The sequence below is a fragment of the Saccostrea cucullata genome, unplaced genomic scaffold, assembly GCF_032062105.1.
Source record: "Saccostrea cucullata isolate Sc308-1 unplaced genomic scaffold, CSIRO_AGI_Scuc_v1 ctg74, whole genome shotgun sequence".
Classification (NCBI taxonomy): Eukaryota; Metazoa; Mollusca; class Bivalvia; order Ostreida; family Ostreidae; genus Saccostrea; species Saccostrea cuccullata.
The window spans coordinates 781,528-800,677 of record NW_026934212.1 but is presented as its reverse complement, the minus strand read 5'-3'; the positions used below and the strand labels follow the sequence as shown (position 1 = coordinate 800,677).

Genomic DNA, 19,150 nt, shown 5'->3' with positions numbered 1-19,150 from the left:
TTCAATTTATCTGATCATTCTATTTTGACAATGAAAGTTAGAATTCTCGAAAAGTTTTATCACCACACAAACACTCCTTCACTGAGAACACCTTTCAGTAGACAACGAAAAGAATTTTGGATTAGAAAACTAGGGGTAGCCTTTACCTATGGATGTAATGACAATGTCGATAGTGTTGGAAATCTTTCCAGTAACAATGTAACAATGTTAATGTGATGTGACTTTTTAACCTTATACAGAGACGTAATTTATATGGGGGTCAATTACTTATGCTTCTTTGCTAATCCAAAGAATAGAAATTGTTTCTTTACATTTTTTTTAAACTAACACCTTCCCTTGTTGACCAGCCACGCCCGCCTTCTGTGTTGATCAGGGAAACGGGGGTATTTTGTGGCTGAAGGAGTAAATAACAATAGCCTAAATACATGTACTATAAAGCAACTTTAATTCGCGCGCGAGAAATATCCGCAAGTTTCGCGACCTACTTTAATTTGTGAATATATATCGCTGCAAACCTTTTTTATATTGGAAAAGAACGTTTTCTCAGTCGCCAAAATTAATCGTCGCGAAATGATTTCAAATTGACGAATTGCGAATAAAAGAGAACGCGAGAAATATTTTGTTTACAGTGATAGTATGAAAAATGTCAGCAGAAATACGGCCCAACGATATGTTTTATTTACAAACGATGTCACTGTTATTGTAATGACTACCGTAAATCTGGAAAATTTTGCTGTAGATAAATTTTTAGCAAATTCGCAAAAGTATTTTTCTTAAAAATAAATTACCAATAAGAAAATGTAAACAAAGCAGTAGTCATTTGCAAAATTTCGAAACGTAAAAATTAATCAACAGCATTTTGACCCGAATTCGCAAAATAAAATCGACGTAAAAATTTCCAGATTTACTGTATTTAATTTGTAAGCACTTTAGAGGATGCTGCTTGGTAGTATTAGGATTGAACAAGATAGCATCTAAGAAATGTACAAATATAATAAAGTTTAATGTCAAACAAATTTCATCAAATAACAGTTAAACAATGTATCAGTGTTGTTGGACAATACATTTAAAATATTTGAAGTATGGACTTTAGTACACTACACTTTTTTTAATCGAAATTGAAAGATTATTTAAAAATCATCGTCATCTTGAATTTAAACTCTTCCTTCCTTAAAACTAAGAAGATAATATTAACCTCATATATGGCAAAATGGATAGTACTTTTAACCCCCCCCCCCGTTCACACATAGAGGCCGCTTCTAATACGATCAAAGCGTGGAAAAAAACTTAGCCGATCGTGACAAATCGCAAGAGAAACGTAGTGAAGTCTTCAGAAGCGCAGTGGGCTCTACGCTCGCGCCACGCTTCATTTGAACATGCTCAAAACTAGCATAGTGGACCGTGGCCAACAAGTCGTAATAAGAGTGTAGAAGAAGCGCCGTAATCGTACAAGCAGCGCGGAAGCATCGTAGAGAGATCTTCGTGATCGTAGTAAAAGCGCACTAAAAGCGTAGGAACTTATCAAGTAGAGTGTACGCTCCTACAACGCTCCCACTACGCCGATCATACCACGAACAATCAGGCAGCAGTTTGTTTTCATAGCGCTGATATTTGACCAATTATCATCTGTCAACTACATGTAAAGGGTGACACTATACTTGATGATCATTTGGAGTTGAAACTTTTCACATCTTACTACAGTTACGTGATATGTCCCGTAAACCACATGGTAAAGGCCATGAAAAATCTGCGGTTGCAAGATATGTATGCATCATCGCCAAAATCGTTCTAGAAAAATCTGTGGTTGCAAGATATATCTACATCATCGCCAAAATCATACTAGAAGCGTAATACAATCGTTTTTTGATCGGCACCACCGTAGCGATATCGTCAAAAGTCATCTAGGTCTGCGTAGCGTCGTAGTAAGATCTTGAATGTCTTAGAGGCAGCGAAGTAGAAGTGTGTTAGCAGCGCATTTGACTTAGGGGCATCCTACTACGGTCGTAATGAAGACCATAAGCCAAACTGATCGATTTAGACGCCGATCAGCTCCCATCCGCCTGGATCTAAACTTTTTCGGGTCACGGCTTGCTGGGGATGATCGTCGCAAAAAAGCAGCACTGTGTGAATGGGGGCTTAAATACCGTAGCAGAGAAATTGATCCTGGTGGTGGTAATAGCATACTTGTTGCAACAAACTTGGGAACAGTATCAAATACGTGTACTCCGAGTGTTTACAACAGACCACATCGGAACACATGATCGATGTCGTCACTAGTGATACTGTGACGACCTATTCTGTTCTAAACATCACAGGTATCACTGTATCCCTACTAAAACGATTGAATAACAGAAGGAATGTCATTCAAATCTGTGTTCTCATACGTTTGTGAAAAAATTGAATATATCTTAGGAAGGAAAAACTCCAGGAAAAAAATAATATTAAGAGCATTTTCAAAATAAATCTTAAAAAGCTATCCTCTATCTATCAGTGCGCCCGACCTTCCCTTGAAGGCATCAAGACGAGCAGTCGTGATGCCTGTTTTGTCTGTTTTGCCTATCTCGAAGTGCTACTGGAATTTCAGTCTTTTTTGAGAATTCGAACTGAAAGAAAGAAGTCAAGGGGGACAGTTCAATTATTAACCGAAGGAAATGAAAGAATGTCAACAGTACGCAAAAGTCAAGGCCCATACCGGATATGTCTGCAAAGCAATGGAAGGTCACTACAACAAATGAACATCAGCACAGACACGATAATACCAACTCCTAAAACAGAGCCCAGTCTTTTTGAAGATGTTCTCTCATCCTTGGCACAGGTTTTTGCTCTCACTGTTTTAGAGAGTTTCTCTTTATGAACTTCTAGTTCCTTCTTCATATCCTCTAGTCTTTTTTCAAGAATTTGTGGATCACTGATAAAATTCTGATATTTTACCCTGTCGCATGGGCACTTACAACCTGTCCAAAATGCAAATTAAATAAAACAGATATAATGTTGAAAAACATACTTGATGTTATTGAAATATCAATTTTACGCATTTTACATTATAAGTTCCGACAACTTACGTTTACAGACTGGTTTCTTTCCTGTCCAATCACCGCTTTTGTTACAAAGTCTTATAAGATTGCCATCCACGTGGCGATGGTTTTTCCTACATTTGTATGTCACATTTTCATCCTCAAAATAGATCGGCAGATGCCCATATTCAAGAATAGTAGAGCGATTCTCGTGAACCGGCTCCATACAAGTGACTGTTGACAATAAGAAATAAATTATAGTGATTTTTTATCGACGTCTTATTGATATCCGTACCCAAATCCACAGAAACACGTTAATAATCTTACGCTGCCATTGGAAAACTTTCAATTATAATTATTTTGTTTTACTTTGACATTATTGATACTTTTTGATTTATTAGAGAAGTTTGATTGTAGCATTAACATATTCTCAAGTCTGTAGGTTGAAAAAATTAAAATAGGTGCCTGACCATTGCACACCGGCGGTTTTCCTGACCACGTTCCGTTCTCTCTACACTGAAGTGTGAGATTTCCATCAGTCAGAACATGTCGCTCATCACACTCAAAGACACGTGACTTCAGATACCCAGTGAAAGGTTCTCTGACGTCTGGACGATATTGAAAATCTTCATCCAAATTATATTTGAATCGTGTGTTATTGTAGTTTTCGTTGATACATCTATCTGCAATTTTAGAAGTAAGAATTTAAAATCTTTTGGCACATGACAAAAGATTATACGTTTGCTTGAAGCAAAACGGTTACATTTTGCTACATGTAGCATTTTTTGAAAAATTAAAAGAGCAGTTTTAGACTCTTTTCAATAATTATTGTACTGTAGTTTATTCTAATCAAACTTAAAGCAAACTGTCGCATTTTAAATTCAGCTATATTAGATGTAGTCATTTTCAAAATGTTTTAAAATCATGAAAAACGTAGAAAGAAACCTAGAGGTACTGGGAGCCCTGAGCTCACTAAATTATACCCCTGCCTTCCATACCATTATGATGATAAATTCCATGTTTCGATCTGAGAGACTCAAAATAAGTGTCAGATAAAAAATAAAATAGGAGGAGCACTTTGCAATAAAGAATATGTGAAAGTATCATTGAATTTTATTCTATGGTATAGGAGAAGTTGTTGATAAAAGATGTATACCTGCTAGACTTAAACTGAAGTGGAAGACAATGATACCCTAGATACAAAGAATATTGTTAAAATAAAAACATGATAAATGGGCAGAATGCGAATTGTCTATCCTTTCCATTTTGGTAGACCAAAAGTGATAATTAAATAAACTAGAAAGACAACATGAAAAACACGTTTCATTGATCATTGTTAGTTAATCTTCAACTTAAACAAAGCTTGCAACAATATAGTCTTTAATTTTTAAAAGTCTCATTATTTCAACTGCATTTTAGGAAAACTCAGTTTTAATTCCACATCTAGTAGGCCTATCTCAATCTTTACTCAGAATTTCCTTTCGAAATAACTTTCAGTTTTAAGTACTGTATCATTCTAATCAATGGGAGTGAGACTGCTTCACTGTATCATATTAAATTTTAAAACTTCATAAAAATCCTTACAAATGTATATTGTAGGGATCAAGAAATGGTCAACAAAACTCTTCTTTTTACTCCTCGTTAATATTAGAGACTTTAGACATATTGTGTTCCTACATAGTCAAGAAGTAGTGTAAATAAGATGTTGATTCTAGAGAACTCAAAAATAAATGAAAAATTATATCTCAAAACAGTCCAAACATCAGAAGAATCGAAATATGCCTTTATACAATTATAATCTAATTTTCACCATAAATTCTAGTAAGGCTGTGCTAATATTTTTTTGGTGTAAAGAGGAATTTTATGGACCCCCTTTCTCTGGCAATGTATCTCTGCTATGATTTTTACGAAGTTTTGAACTGCATTTTAAAAAAGAACAATTCTGATATCCAAGTCGCTATATATCACAGAGGTTTTGACATTTACAAGGCTAAAATAAATGATTTTTTGAAGTCCAATGGTAGTCAAATTTTATAAGAAAACTAGTCGTCAACAATAGATACACTTACCATGGCAGTAGAAATTGATGGATTGCCCCTGGATGTTGGAGTCAGTTTTGTATGAACACTGTTGTTTACCGTCACATTCAGCTAACATTAAATTTGTTTGAGAGTTCTCCAACTCTCCCACATTCATTAGAGACAGGTAATTGTTATCACACCTGAGTGAGAATGTTCCGTGTTCAAAAACCACTGTCGAATTCCAAAGAGCTGTAACAAATACAAATTATAAAATCGAAATGAGTTAATCTAAAGTTAATATCAATGTAAGAATTATTTTATTTAAAATTTAAATAAAAGTTCTTAATTCTAAAATGCATGGAATAGTCTAGCTTAACCATTATAGAAAGACGTTTCATTTTTTATATATGCATGTACATGTACTAGTACTATAAGTTTTCGTGTATTTTTTAATTACTTGTTTCAAAGGAGATCGTTTAAAATTAGTTTTATAATAACTACGGTGTATATGATATGCCTTTTTACTTTTTAATTTCAAAAGTTATATGCAGTTATCAACAAACAATAACCAACTTTTACTAAAGCTGTCTTCGGCAACTTCACTTGGGCAAGTGCAATTCTCAGATTCTTCGTAAACACATCCTAAAAATGCATAAAAATATTTCTATTCTCTCAAACTTATATCTATACATAATAAATAATATGAACAAACTGGTATAAGGATGCTTACACTTCATAGGGACTGTTTTCCTGCATTTCTTGAGAAGATTTGATTTTATCTATGCATTCCCTTATAAAACTTTGAGCCCATGTTGTGACCCAATCCTTCCCACATGGAACATGATCTATTACAAACTTGAATTTACTTTATAAAAAACATATTCACTTTTTTGACTTAGTTGTCTCAGTGAACTTCCCTTGTAAGAGAAAAAAAACTGTTATCACCTTCACCTAAGGATGCTTTGTGACAATGGTTGAAATTGGAGATAATGAAAAAGTGAATAGCTATTAACAACAACGACAGGCAACAGACTGAAAAACATCAATGGTTTCTGGTATTTATAAGTGTGAATATATCCACCAATTTTGGGTTGTTAATTGAAGTACAAAGTCTTTCACAACACAAAAATAAGCGAGAAAAAAAATTTGCAATGTACGATGTAAATGATTTATTTTGATAAGTTTTAACTTTTATTTAAGATAACGACAATTTACCATAAATTTCCACCTCGCAAGGCTCAATCACAACAAAGTTTTCGGTTCGTGGATTTGTTTCGTTGACGTACAGGAACACTTGTATACCGTCCCTTCCCCCGGGGAAAACGATGGTATTTTGATAGCTGGGACTGGGTTCTTCGTCATGGTACACGGGACTAAGAGAGGCCAGTTCCTCTGCCATTACAGTCTTATTTGTGATGAACACATAATAACCATCATGTCGGGTAACTGAAATAACAGGATCATATTTTTGCTGTCTTTGTCAATTTTAGCTTTAAACATTTCAGCTATGTTCTACATGTAGTTCTATATTATTTTGTTTGGACAGGATGATTTTACAAGTAATAGCTGTAATTTTTTTTATATTTAGGCCTACTCATTTGTACTCGATAACAATTCTTTAGGATACTTTATAATTAATTATTTATCAATGAGGTTTTTTTTAACTGCTCTAGTACACAGAGGAAAAATGTTTTATTTTTGGACAATATAAAACCATTTCATATGTTTTCAAATATATTTATTTCATTTTCAAAATAGAGTACAGTCTTTTAACTATATGAAATATTTTCAAAGCCATTGAAGCTCTGGTAAACAGAAAGCTCTGGTAAACAGAATTCATTGCTGCTCATTTAAAAAGAAGAAAACGCTTGCAAAACACTATATGCGGTATATTGCATATCTTTGCCCCCACTAAAGTCAAATTTTGAAACATTCTTGAAATGTGTTGAATTCTTTATATAGTATGAGAAATATAAATTTACAGAACATATTATAGTTTCAAAGTAGTTAATTGACAATTTTTTGTTTTTATGACGTCACAAACTAGTCCGATTTTATATTATTTTTTTTGGAAAGAGGACAAAATGGACAAAATCTCAAAAATTTTAGCTTTAAAATTTATAAAGCACAAGTTTGCTCAGGAACAAAATTTACAAATTTCATTGATATTATCATTCTACACATTATATCAAAATATTGAGCCTGATCAGACCTGCGCTCGGTGATTTTAACTCAAAATAACCACGAAATATATACATTTTCCGTAGAAATCAAGGACATTTTAAATTTACGTCATTTTCGTGACGTCATTTCAAACATATGACGTCATTACGAAAATATTCAGTGCGTTTTAGTCAGCATATATCCCCCTGTTCTAGAACATAATTAAATATCTCTCCGTCATACTTTGATTTGGGGGGCAAAAATTGGTTATTACCGAATAATGTCCTTTCTCAAAAATCTAAGGACAGTTAACACTATCTGCATAAAAATATCATGAAATTGGAGCTCGTTAACATAGTTTATATACAGTATACAGAAGGTAATATTAAAACTTTATTTTAAACATCATTTGTTATAACAAGATGAACAACTAAATTGTTAAATAAGTCGGTATTGATTCAAAGTTGTGTCAATTGTAAACCTATAGGGTTTAGCACAGACATATTATTTAAACATTTTAAACTTAGACAATATTAATATCATAATCATTTTTAGTTATGAGTAGTGAAAGTAAAATGAAACTAGAGGTACTGTGAGCAATGAGCTCACTAAATGATTCCCCCCGCCTCCCATAATGTCCATGTGTTGCTATATATTGTTTTAAGGTAATGTGTAAAGAAGAATAACTCGTCCTATCAAATGTTATCCAGAAGCTTCTATATGTGACGTCATAGGTAAACACATAATGGCAATGTCCATGTTTTGCTATGGGAAACCTAAAAGACGTGTCGAATAAAAAAGTTAAATAGGAGGTGCACAATGGCAATATGTAATAAAGATTCTATGAAAGTTTTATTAAATTTCACTCAGTAGTATAAGAGGAGTTGTGGATAAGAGATAAAGCGTAACAGACGGACGGACGGAAATACCGATTACTATATACCCTCCCACTTTTCAAGCGGGAGGTATAACTAGAGTTAGTGTGAGCAATGAGCTCACTAAATGATACCCCCGCCTCCCATATGTATATTATGGCAGAATTCATATTTTGCTATGGGAAACCCAAAATATGTGTCGGATCAAAAAGTAAAATAGGAGGTGCACAATGACAATATGCAATAAAGATTCTGTGAAAGTTTCATTAAATTTCATTCAGTGGTATGAGAGGAGTTGAGGATAAGAGATGGATCCCCCAAAGCGTAACAGACGGACGGACGGACGGACAGACGGACATCCCGATAACTATATACCCTCCCGCTTTACAAGCGGGGGCATAATAAAAGTTTATTTAATCAGAATGTATATTAATAGTATCTCAAATTTGGTGACTTTATAACTGGAAAAAGTACTTATAATGAACTATTATTATCTTGTTAAAACAAATTGAATTTTGTTTTTGTTCCAATGTACTACATAATTTGGTAAATCATTTTGCAATGAAATTGATCCGAATAGACCAATCAAGCCAATTGATAGTAAGAAATAAAATTGGAACGGAAATGCAACGGTATTAATAAGATTTTGACCAAGAGCAATAAAATTGGGAACGTTGAAGTAAACTAGAGGTACTGTGAGCAATGAGCTCACTAAATGATACCCCCCCCCCCCTCCCATATGTATATTATGGCAGTGTCCATGTTTTGCTATGGGAAACCCAAAATATGTGTCGGATCAAAAAGTAAAATAGGAGGTGCACAATGCCAATATGTTATAAAGATGCTGTGAAAGTTTCATCAAATTTCATTCAGTGGTATGAGAGAAGTTGAGGATAAGAGATGGGTACCCCAAAGCGTAACAGACGGACGGACGTACAGACGGACGGAAGGACGGACGTACAGACGGACATAACGATTACTATATACCCTCCCGCTTTTCAAGCGGTGGGTATAAGTAAAAGAGCTTAGGGCTAGGTGTAGAGATGGGGACTGAGCCCATAAATATTAGTAATAAGTGTTTAGCTGTATTAGAGGGTGGTGCCATGTTGGGGTTCATAGGTTAACGGACAGACAAAGCGTAGATGGTAAGTAATGGTGGGACAGCCAGTGAAATGTGCAGTTTTATATCCTGGATCATGAATACCCTCTGAGCACAAAATACCCTGGTTTGCCAGAAAACGGCATCTTTCTTTCTCATTCTCATCTCAGATTCTCAATTTAATTCTCAATTCTCTCTCTCATTATTACATTCGCATGTCATTCTATTTTTGGGAATCATTCTTTTGGACTTTTATTTATTATACCCCCGCTTGAAATAGTAATCGGTTTGTCCGTCCGTCCGTCCGTCCGTCTAGCTGTACGCCCGTCCGTCTGTCTGTTACGCTCTGGGGAATACATCCGCAACTCCTCCCATGCCACTGAATGTTTGATGAAACTTTCACAGAATCTTTATTGCATATTGCCATTGTGCACCTCCTATTTTACTTATTGATCTGACACATATTTTGGGTTTCCCACAACAAAACATGGACACTCCCATTATATTCATATGGAAGGCGGGGGTATCATTTAGTGAGCTCATTTCTCACAGTACCTCTGGTTTTTTGGGAGTTCAGCCTTCAGCTCTTTCTGTTTTGGACGGATCCTTAGACATTTATATAAACAGTGTATTGCTTTATTCGCATCAAAACTATACGATCACTGTCAATTTGGATTTATATAATAAACTTTGAAATAAATGCAAGTTTCGTCATTGGCTCACACAATTTGAGTTAACCATGTGAATGCACAAATGTTACTATTATTTCCTAAAACTATATTAAGTTATGAACAATATACGAAGGCTGTTCAATAAATTGTGTGCTTGGTGTTCAGAAAGAAATAAAAAAAAAAATTGCCAATTTTTAAATTTTCTCTAAAAATACTCTCCTTTAACTGAAACAGATTTTGCAACCTTTTTATCAGGTTATATGTGATATATGGCAGTTCCAAGATTTGTATTTTTTCCTGAAAGGTGTGTTTTAACTATCGGAAAAAGAAATTTATTATTAATGTTTCACTGGGATTCAAAGTCATGAATTCAGGTTTTATTACCTATTAGAAGTTTTAACAAACGTCGTTCATTACAGTTTTTGATATTTTTTCAATTAAAAATTTTTAGCACTTCTAACCAGAGACATATATTCTTTTATACATCTCTGTTCTAACTCCATGTTGTTTTTATTCATTTGTCAAAATGTTCGGTATCTTCCGTCCTTAGCTTTTTTAGTGTGATATGTTTTTCCCCTCAAAATTGTGTGGACAACCTCCGAAAATATGCCTACTAACTTCGCTATGTGTCTAACAGTCAATCGATCATCATAAGTAGCATGTTTCTGAATTTTAGCTATCATTGCATTGGTGGTTGTTGTTGGTCTTGGTCCACCAGGGCGGGATTCATCTCTGATTTCCATTTTACCATTTCTGAATTTTTATATCCACCTGTTCCTTTATTTGAAACAAAACAGCTTTTCCAGGAACTTTTTGACACGCAAGTTTAAAAAAAAGTCACATATGCCATGCACTACGTCATCAGTTTTAGAGGGGGTGACAATGATTTAGAAAATCACGGCCGCTATGTGCGGTGATCCGGAAAGTAGGATCACAACGTAATGTGATTTCATGAATTCAACAGTAAAATTGAGTGATATACAGGTTAATATATAATAAATGAACTTACATTTCTCCCTGAAGACCAAATTGATTTTAAAAATCTTGGAAGACGACTTGAAGGTAACTTGCCACCAAGCTTCCTTATTTAAGGGTTTGTCGACCCTTGAACCGGCACATCCGTGTGAGTGGTTGTGATATTCTCCATCCAATGCCTTCTCTGCTGAGAGTCTTGGTTTCCCTTCATATTCTTCATATACATATTCTGATGATATTGAAGTATTTTCTCGGTATTCGCGTCCCAAATTACAGATCTGAGCTGCTGTGGAATAGACGGGTGAAAACGTTGGTTAATTCGTTCAAATATTGCATCTTAAATTCTCAGAGAGGAACTGAAATATCAATGTTGCTTTTATGGGATAATTTAGAAAATCTAATCCCTTATCACCTGCATCAAATGTGTAGTTTACGTCTAATAAGTGTTCCGATATGCAATAGCATGCTCTACATACGACCAATTTATAAATGAATCAAGTATTTAAAAATTCTATGATAGATACAGTGACTTTGTCTGCAAAAACAGTTTAACATTTTGTCGAATGGGGACTGATGTTTTTTGGCTACTAGTATTATTTTTAAAAACATTACGTTGTCAACGGAAATTTTTCTTCTCATCAACGACACCCGCGTGGCGCAATGGTTATCTAGAGCACCGTGTCAAACCGTTACTTTAAGGGAGTCGCGAAAAAGAACGAGGGAGTCGCTTTTTACGCCAGGGGGAGTCGATTTTCTTCGCTTGAAAAACTGCCGAAAGGTAGGTCACGGTGTTTTGTTGCATTTAGAAATAGTTTTTGCACAAATACTATATCGCACGGAACAATACGATAACTAAGGTACATGTACATTAGAAGTTTCCCAGTCTTAACCATCTAGTATGCTCAAACACTTCGGATCTTTTTTCAGTATTCACAAATTTTACTTTGCCGATGACAAAAAATATGCATTAATGAATATTTATGTAGTATAACCAGGTTGTAGGTGATCTAAATGTTTTATTATTTGATAATCTTTATTGTTTGACAATTTGAATTTGGAAAATGATCGTTTAAGGAATGTACGGAGGCAATTTCTAATTTCAGTGCAAAGGTAACGGAGGGGGGAGTCGATTTCTGTTCATGATTAAGAAAGGGGGAGTCGCAAAGTAATCTAAATAATGAATTTTGGCAATCAATGTTGTCGAAATGAGCATTTTGAATGTTGAAAATGTCATATTTTATTGTCAATATCAATCTTTGAACGTTATTATGGTTTTTTAGAAATGACAAAAAAGAAATCATCCTTTTAACTCCATCAACCTAAAACAATATATCACAGTCTGAGCCAGTCTATTCGATTTCTGCACATATGTTAATGAGCACCACTCTCTACAAAGTCCTGCAAAGAGAAAGACAAATTTAATTCGTACAAAATAAATAGGCCAAAATTATTCTCTAACTCAATGTTTAAAAAACTTTTATCATTTTGTTTTAGGATACAAAATTTCTCTTTGTATCATGGCTGCGGTGTTTTTCCTTTGAAGTAAAGTGTACAATAACTGGAGATACACCGATGGGCGGAGGCAGCAAAACCTGTACTGTGCCGTGTAAATAAATTATTGAACACTTACGCGATTTCATCAATTTAAATCACATGTATATTGAATATGAATTACAGAATGAAATGGGCTATACAAATGCTAAATTTCTGCAAGTGAAATAAAAGTCTTTTACATAAATTACAGTGCGTATCCCACACTACGAAATGCTTTTACGGAACTCTGCAAATATTCAATCCTCCACAACGAGAAATCAAGTTCTTGACACGAATTTCACACAGAATTATATTAAAACATCACACCTATTGTAATAAACTGCTTTAGCAAAAAAACAAAAAACAAACCATCTTTGCCGTGTTCATTGCTCAACGAGAATAAGTGCAGATGTACTGCATCCACAGATGAAGACCCTGACACAGCGTTTTCGTGAACGCAACAGCTATCAAATATGTCAAATGATCAACGGGTACCTTTTTTCTGGACTTTCGAATAACATCTGAGTTTTCCTTCTTAACTTCGATTTTTTTTCCTGTTTGATATCCAAAGGTTTTCTTGTGATATTCATTTTAAAAAAAATCCGTTCTTAAATTGCGACGGGATGCTGCAATCCGACGTCCTTTCTCATGAACACACACACACGCAAAATGAGTTTATTAAAAATACTGGCAGGAAGGAGAGATTATCCATGCGGTCACCTGACAAAAACTACATTTTCTATTGGTGTAATTAAAAACCATGCATATTATTTGTGATATGACGTTTGATTGGCCATGATACAAGAAAGTTATTGAATATTTATTATGGTGTATCCTGATTTATTTGGACGAAGGGCGGAGACTCGTGCTTCGCACTCGTCACCGCCCCTCGCCCAAATAACTCAAGATACACCATAATAAATATACAATAACTATTACTTAGATGTAATACCAAAGAAATTTAACCACACCGTTTTTGCCCACATAGTTTGAAATGTGGACTATCAGACCCCCTGTAAAAGATTGTGAAATTAGACATTTTGAATAAAGAATGTGCATTATTTAAATAAAAAGATTACTATCCAGGCACGTAGCATCGTTTTTGAAAGTGGGGGGGGGGGGCGGGGCAACCAGAGAATTTTTTTTACTTAATACCTCAAGAAGTTGACAAGCAAAAAAAAACAAAATTAAAAAGTTGCCCAAACTCGAAAATCCTATTTCGTGGTGGTGGGGGGGGGGGGCAACTTTTTCAAAGAAAAATTACTTCACTTTCAGTTTTTGCTACAATTCCTTGATATCATTATACTATGGTAAATTGGGAGGGGGGGGCAACCACACTTTCAATGAATATTTTCTAATGTTGGGGAAAAAGGGGGGGGGCAACCATACTCTCAATGAATATTTTCTAATGTTGGGGAAAAAGGGGGGGGGCAGGCACCCCTGCCCCCCCCCCCCCCCCGTTGCTACGTCCCTGCCATCAGTCTATTACAAATGTGTGTGATGCTGTTTCTAAAGACAACCTTTGGTAAATAATTCAGTACAAGAGGTCCATGGGCCACATCGCTCACCTGAACATTGTGGCTAGGAACAAACTTGAATCTATACTACCTGATATACTACCTGATATATGCTTCCACATAAATATGAGCAATTATGGCTTTGCAAAGATTTTTTTAAGAATTTTCTTGTATATTTCTATGTAAAGCTTTGATCGGCCCTTTTGGGCCCGCCCTACCCCGGGGGTCATGATTTGAACAAACTTGAATCTACACAACCTGAGGATGCTTCCATATTAATATGATCAATTATGGCTTTGCTATTTTCGAGAAGAAGATTTTTAAAGAATTTTCTTACATATTTCTATTTAAAACTTTGATCAATAAGGCGCAAAAATGTTAAAAATTTATTTGCTATATGCCTTTATCGTATTTGAAGAGTTTCCCAGAAGCTTTTGAAAAAATGTCTTTAGATATTGTTTTTGAATTTTCATCCTGTATTTGGATACCTATGGCAGCTGTACATATATCATGATACTCGATTTCGCTGAATTGTTGTATATCAGATTTGTCAACCCGTTGTCTTTTGGGAGTTCTTTTCAACGGGGAAGGTGACCCTCTTGTCTGGTTGCACTGAAAAACTCTATGAACTTTCAGCTTTTTTTGGTGTTGGAGATCTTGAATTAGAAGGAGTTTTTTAGGGGATGTTTAATATATCAGCTGTCCATTTCTATTTGTACGGACTACTGGTATTTTGTATTTTCCCTTTTTGTTAGGTTGATGGAGCCATAAAGATGATTTCTTTTTTGTCATTTTTAAAAATTCAGAATAATTAAGTTCAAAGATTGATACTGACAATAAAATACGACATTTTCAACATTCAAAATGCTCATTTCGACAACATTGATAGCCAAAATTCATTATTTAGATTACTTTGCGACTCCCCCTTTCTTAATCATGAACAGAAATCGACTCCCCCCTCCGTTACCTTTGCACTGAAATTAGAAATCGCCTCCGTACATTCCTTAAACGATCATTTTCCAAATTCAAATTGTCAAACAATAAAGATTATCAAATAATAAAACATTTAGATCACCTACAACCTGGTTATGCTGCATAAATTTTCCTTAATGCATATTTTTTGTCATCGGCAAAGTAAAATTTGTGAATACTGAAAAAAGATCCGAAGTGTTTGAGCATACTAGATGGTTAAGACTGGTAAACTTCTAATGTACATGTACCTTAGTTATCGTATTGTTCCGTGCGATATAGTATTTGTGCAAAAACTATTTCTAAATGCAACAAAACACCGTGACCTACCTTTCGGAAGTTTTTCAAGCGAAGAAAATCGACTCCCCCTGGCGTAAAAAGCGACTCCCGCGTTCTTTTTCGCGACTCCCTCAAAGTAACGGTTTGACACGGTGTAGAGGGTCTGTTCTAAAGTCGTGGAGTAAGGAGTTGATCATTACGTCGCGGGTTTGAATCCCACTGTCATTGTGGGACGTGAAGACCGGTGTCGCATAATATTCGTTCCGGGTGTTTCGCGTTCCGGCCGGAACCTTAAAATCATAATATTGGTTCCGGATTTTACTGTAATATAGGTTCCGGCCATGAGTTCAATCTTCGAATCGCGGTATCTGTCCAGATTTCATTCCACATTGAGTCATGGAAGTAGTGGGGGTTTTCTTGATTTTCTTGAGGTTTTAGCATGACGCAGCGACATTCTATTTTCGTGCGTCGCGCAATGTTTTGTACTTACCAATTTTAAAAAATAGATGAATAAATAGCCTGATGATACTCTTTCTGATACATATGACTTTGGTCGCATTATAAGGCTTTGTTTATCTTATGTATACAAATCGGTTATCTACAACTCAATTCCTTTTGTTTATTTAGTGCATGCCAGGTGTGAATCTCTCGCTTCAATGCACGCAAACTCGTAAAGACAGGTAAAGAGCATAGTTAGGAGAAAAACAGTTTAAGACCGGGATTACGAAAGACTAACATTTAAAGAAACACAATGTCAAAGAATTAATTAATTGATAAATTTTTTATTTCAGAATTCGATAAAAGTAAAGAACAAATATTGATAATTATATATTTACGGAATGAAATTCTCTGTTTAAATGATATTAAACATGTTGACATTTCACCAAGTCGAGGATCAAACACGGCTTCCATTCCTCATAATTAAAGATTTTTTTTCATAATTAGATATTATTGATGAAATGGCATGATAATATGGTTTATATTCCATTTGAAATATGTATATGATTCACTGTTGAAGAATGTTACGTAAGTAGTATAAACGGCCTCGCTAGCCCGGAAGTGACGTCATAACCGAAAGTGGGCTAACCGGAAGTGGCCGGAACTGGTCTAGCGGAAGTGGGCGGAAGTGGTCTAGCGGAAGTGGGCCCTAGCGGAAGTGGTCTAGCCAGAAATGTCCTAGCCGGAAGCTGACTGGATGACCGGGTCAACTGAGTGCAGTTCTAACCCTAACCCCCTAGCCCCCTAACCCTAACCCTAGCCCTAACCCTAACCCTAACCCAAACCTAACCCTAACTAACCCTATCCGTAACCCCCTAACCCTATCCCCCCTTAGCCCTAACTAACCCTAACCCTAACTAACCCTAACCCCCTTAGCCCTAACTAACCCTAGCCCTAACTAACCCTAACCCTAACTAACCCTAACCCCCTAACTAACCCTAACCTATTCCCCTTAAATACTGGAGTTGTTTACACTGTGTTTTCACATTGGTACGTAGGTACTACGTTTTTGTTTATGCTGACTATACAGGTAAAAAATGCGCCGTGTGCAAAACATTGCAAGAATGTGATTATGACGTCACGCTTCACAGTCTAGACAGTCCTATAACCGGTTTGAACTGGTTTTACTGAAAACAAAAACACACACAAGACAGATTAGAACACAGATTTTATTCACAATGAAAAATACAAAAATGATTTTAATTTCCACTGTATCTGCCAAATTTTCGGGGGCAATCTGGGGCCCAATGTCCTAACTTTTTGCAGATATAGCATGGATCCATCTGTTTCTTACTCTCTCCTGATCCGCCCTGGGTCCCTTCTTCTTTTTCCTGGTCAGTCCTTCCTCCTTTCATTTTACTGATGTAAATTATCAGATGATTCAGCTGGTTTTGAACATCACTCACCTTGTTGTTCATATCATTCATCTTGTTCTCTAGATCAGACAGCATTCCGTCCAGAGTGGTGTTTAAGTGGTTTTCAACATCACTCAACTTGTTATTCATCTTGTTCTCAAAAGCGGACAGCATGTTTTCAATTCCATCCAAAGTGGTGTTTAAGATGCTCATATCTTCTTCTTTATTCATGTCCTCAGGAAAATTAACCATGTCCAAATTCAAATCCAATTCCACTGCATCCTTTATTATCTCTGTCATGGGAGCTCCTACATATCCTTCAGGTGTCACATAATACTGGGAATTTTCTGAAGTATTCATCCTTACTTTCTTTTTTTCACCTGTGTCCAGTTCGAAGTGCTCACGCAGAATGATCATCAAATTTTACAGTTTTTTAGTTTATATACCTGCTATGAGCCGTGTGCACCTTTTTACCTGGGCTTTATATACCTGTTCCATCATCTATAAAGGAGCCGTGTGCAAAAAACTGAGGGTCGTGTGCAAAAGAAATATACCTTTTACCTGTGTTTTCTTATATACCTGTTTGCACCCTCTATAAAGTGCCGTGTGCAAAAAGTACGATAAACTTACCTATGCATTGTGACGTCATCCACTGTATAAATACAATGTGATTATGACGTCACACTTTTTCATTTACAGTCTAGACAGCCTAGTCTAGCCAGCCTAACCGGTTTGAACTGAATTTTTTTTACTGAAAGACAATAACAAATAACACACAATACAAAAAACATGTGTGTGTTATGTCTGTCAAGTTATAACACCAGGTCACTTTTTAAAAAAAACTTAGAATTTCTTTTTAAATTTTTTAAACTTTTTTTAAAATTAACTTTAAATTTTTTATCTTTTAACTTTTTTAAAATAACTTTAAATTTTTTTTTCTTATAAATTTTTTTTTGGTAAACTCCCCTTATAGTTTTTAAGAAATAAAATTAAAAAAAAATCATGTAATACCACATCAGTGTTATGTTATTGTATGACTTCATCTTTTATACATTCGGGTTCGGGGTTTCGGGCGGCCATAGCGAATTTCAGCAAGATTTTACCCCAGTGAAAAAGGCTTGTAATCCACAGTGTAGGTCGTTTAAAGTTGTTTCACATTGTTTATGATTGTGATAATGTTATCGCTCGCCTATATGTTTAATGTCAGCTATGCTAAATAACCCATTTCTGTGTAATTTGAGAGAATGTTTTGACATGTGGTTAAAGTATGGCGTGCTATTCATGTTATCATTTAAAAAGTCGATCCTAAATAAATCTGTCTTAAAAAATACATTTTACGAATGACATTTAATATGATTCATTAGAGTATAGGTATCCATATATAAGAGATATTATTTTGCATTACATTTAAACATGTTTTTCTGTCCTGTTTGTCTGTCAATTGTTGCTTTACTTCCTTTGTAAAATGAGGTTAAATTGAGTATCACTGAATATTGTATGCTTTTTTTTCAGGATCAGCTGAGATGTTGTTTCACTGGATTATTTAATTGGGCATATAATTGAATAATTCTGGTAAGTTTGTCTTTGTTTTGTTTACATTTCCTATATGAAGGTCATCTTTGCATTTAATCATGATTATGTAAAGTTCAATTTTGAATGTCAATGCTGTATTTATCCTCATTTCATGTGATTTACACTTGTATAACCTGCATGTAACTCAGAGTGCATTTAATAATTCTATGATGGGTCATTCTATGATATTGAATTTCAATCAGAAAAATGTTCAAATTCGTATTGGTAAAATACATGGTATCTTTTACATTTCTGTCCCTTTTGTCTGTAAATTACTTTGCTTTACTTACATTGTTAAATGAGGTTAGTTGTGTATCACTGAATTGTATGATTTTTTTCAGGATCAGCTGAGATGTTATTTCACTGGATTATTTAATTTTAGACTTATTGGGCATATATTTGGATATCTCTGGTAAGTTTGTCTTGTTTTTTTTACATTTTCCTATGATGGTCATCTTTGCATTTAAGCATGATTATATGGTTAATTTAATTACTGTGTAATACTTATGTGATCTGTTGTCTCTAACTTACATTCATATAAGCACACCCTTATTTAACCTAAAATATATTAACACATGATTAAGGGATCTTCAGAATTTTAATAAGTCC

The 19,150-nt window shown here is 35.0% G+C and overlaps 1 protein-coding gene and 1 long non-coding RNA gene across 2 annotated transcripts; one reads left to right on the top strand and one right to left on the bottom strand.

Moving 5' to 3' along the window:
• Window positions 1–1,344: 1,344 nt before the first annotated feature.
• On the bottom strand, window positions 1,345–10,586 carry LOC134240182 (uncharacterized). Its single transcript, XM_062722292.1, has 8 exons — window positions 10,462–10,586; window positions 9,723–9,778; window positions 6,251–6,481; window positions 5,609–5,677; window positions 5,084–5,284; window positions 3,485–3,697; window positions 3,063–3,248; window positions 1,345–2,954 (listed from the first exon to the last, which is right to left on the bottom strand). Exons 1-8 carry the CDS (start codon window positions 10,584–10,586, stop codon window positions 2,680–2,682), a joined length of 1,356 nt encoding a protein of 451 aa, XP_062578276.1. The 3' UTR covers window positions 1,345–2,679.
• Window positions 10,587–18,055: 7,469 nt separating this feature from the next.
• On the top strand, window positions 18,056–18,930 carry LOC134240196 (uncharacterized). Its single transcript, XR_009986386.1, has 3 exons — window positions 18,056–18,101; window positions 18,482–18,541; window positions 18,883–18,930. It is a non-coding gene; the product is annotated as an uncharacterized LOC134240196 (long non-coding RNA).
• The last annotated feature ends 220 nt before the right edge of the window (window positions 18,931–19,150 follow it).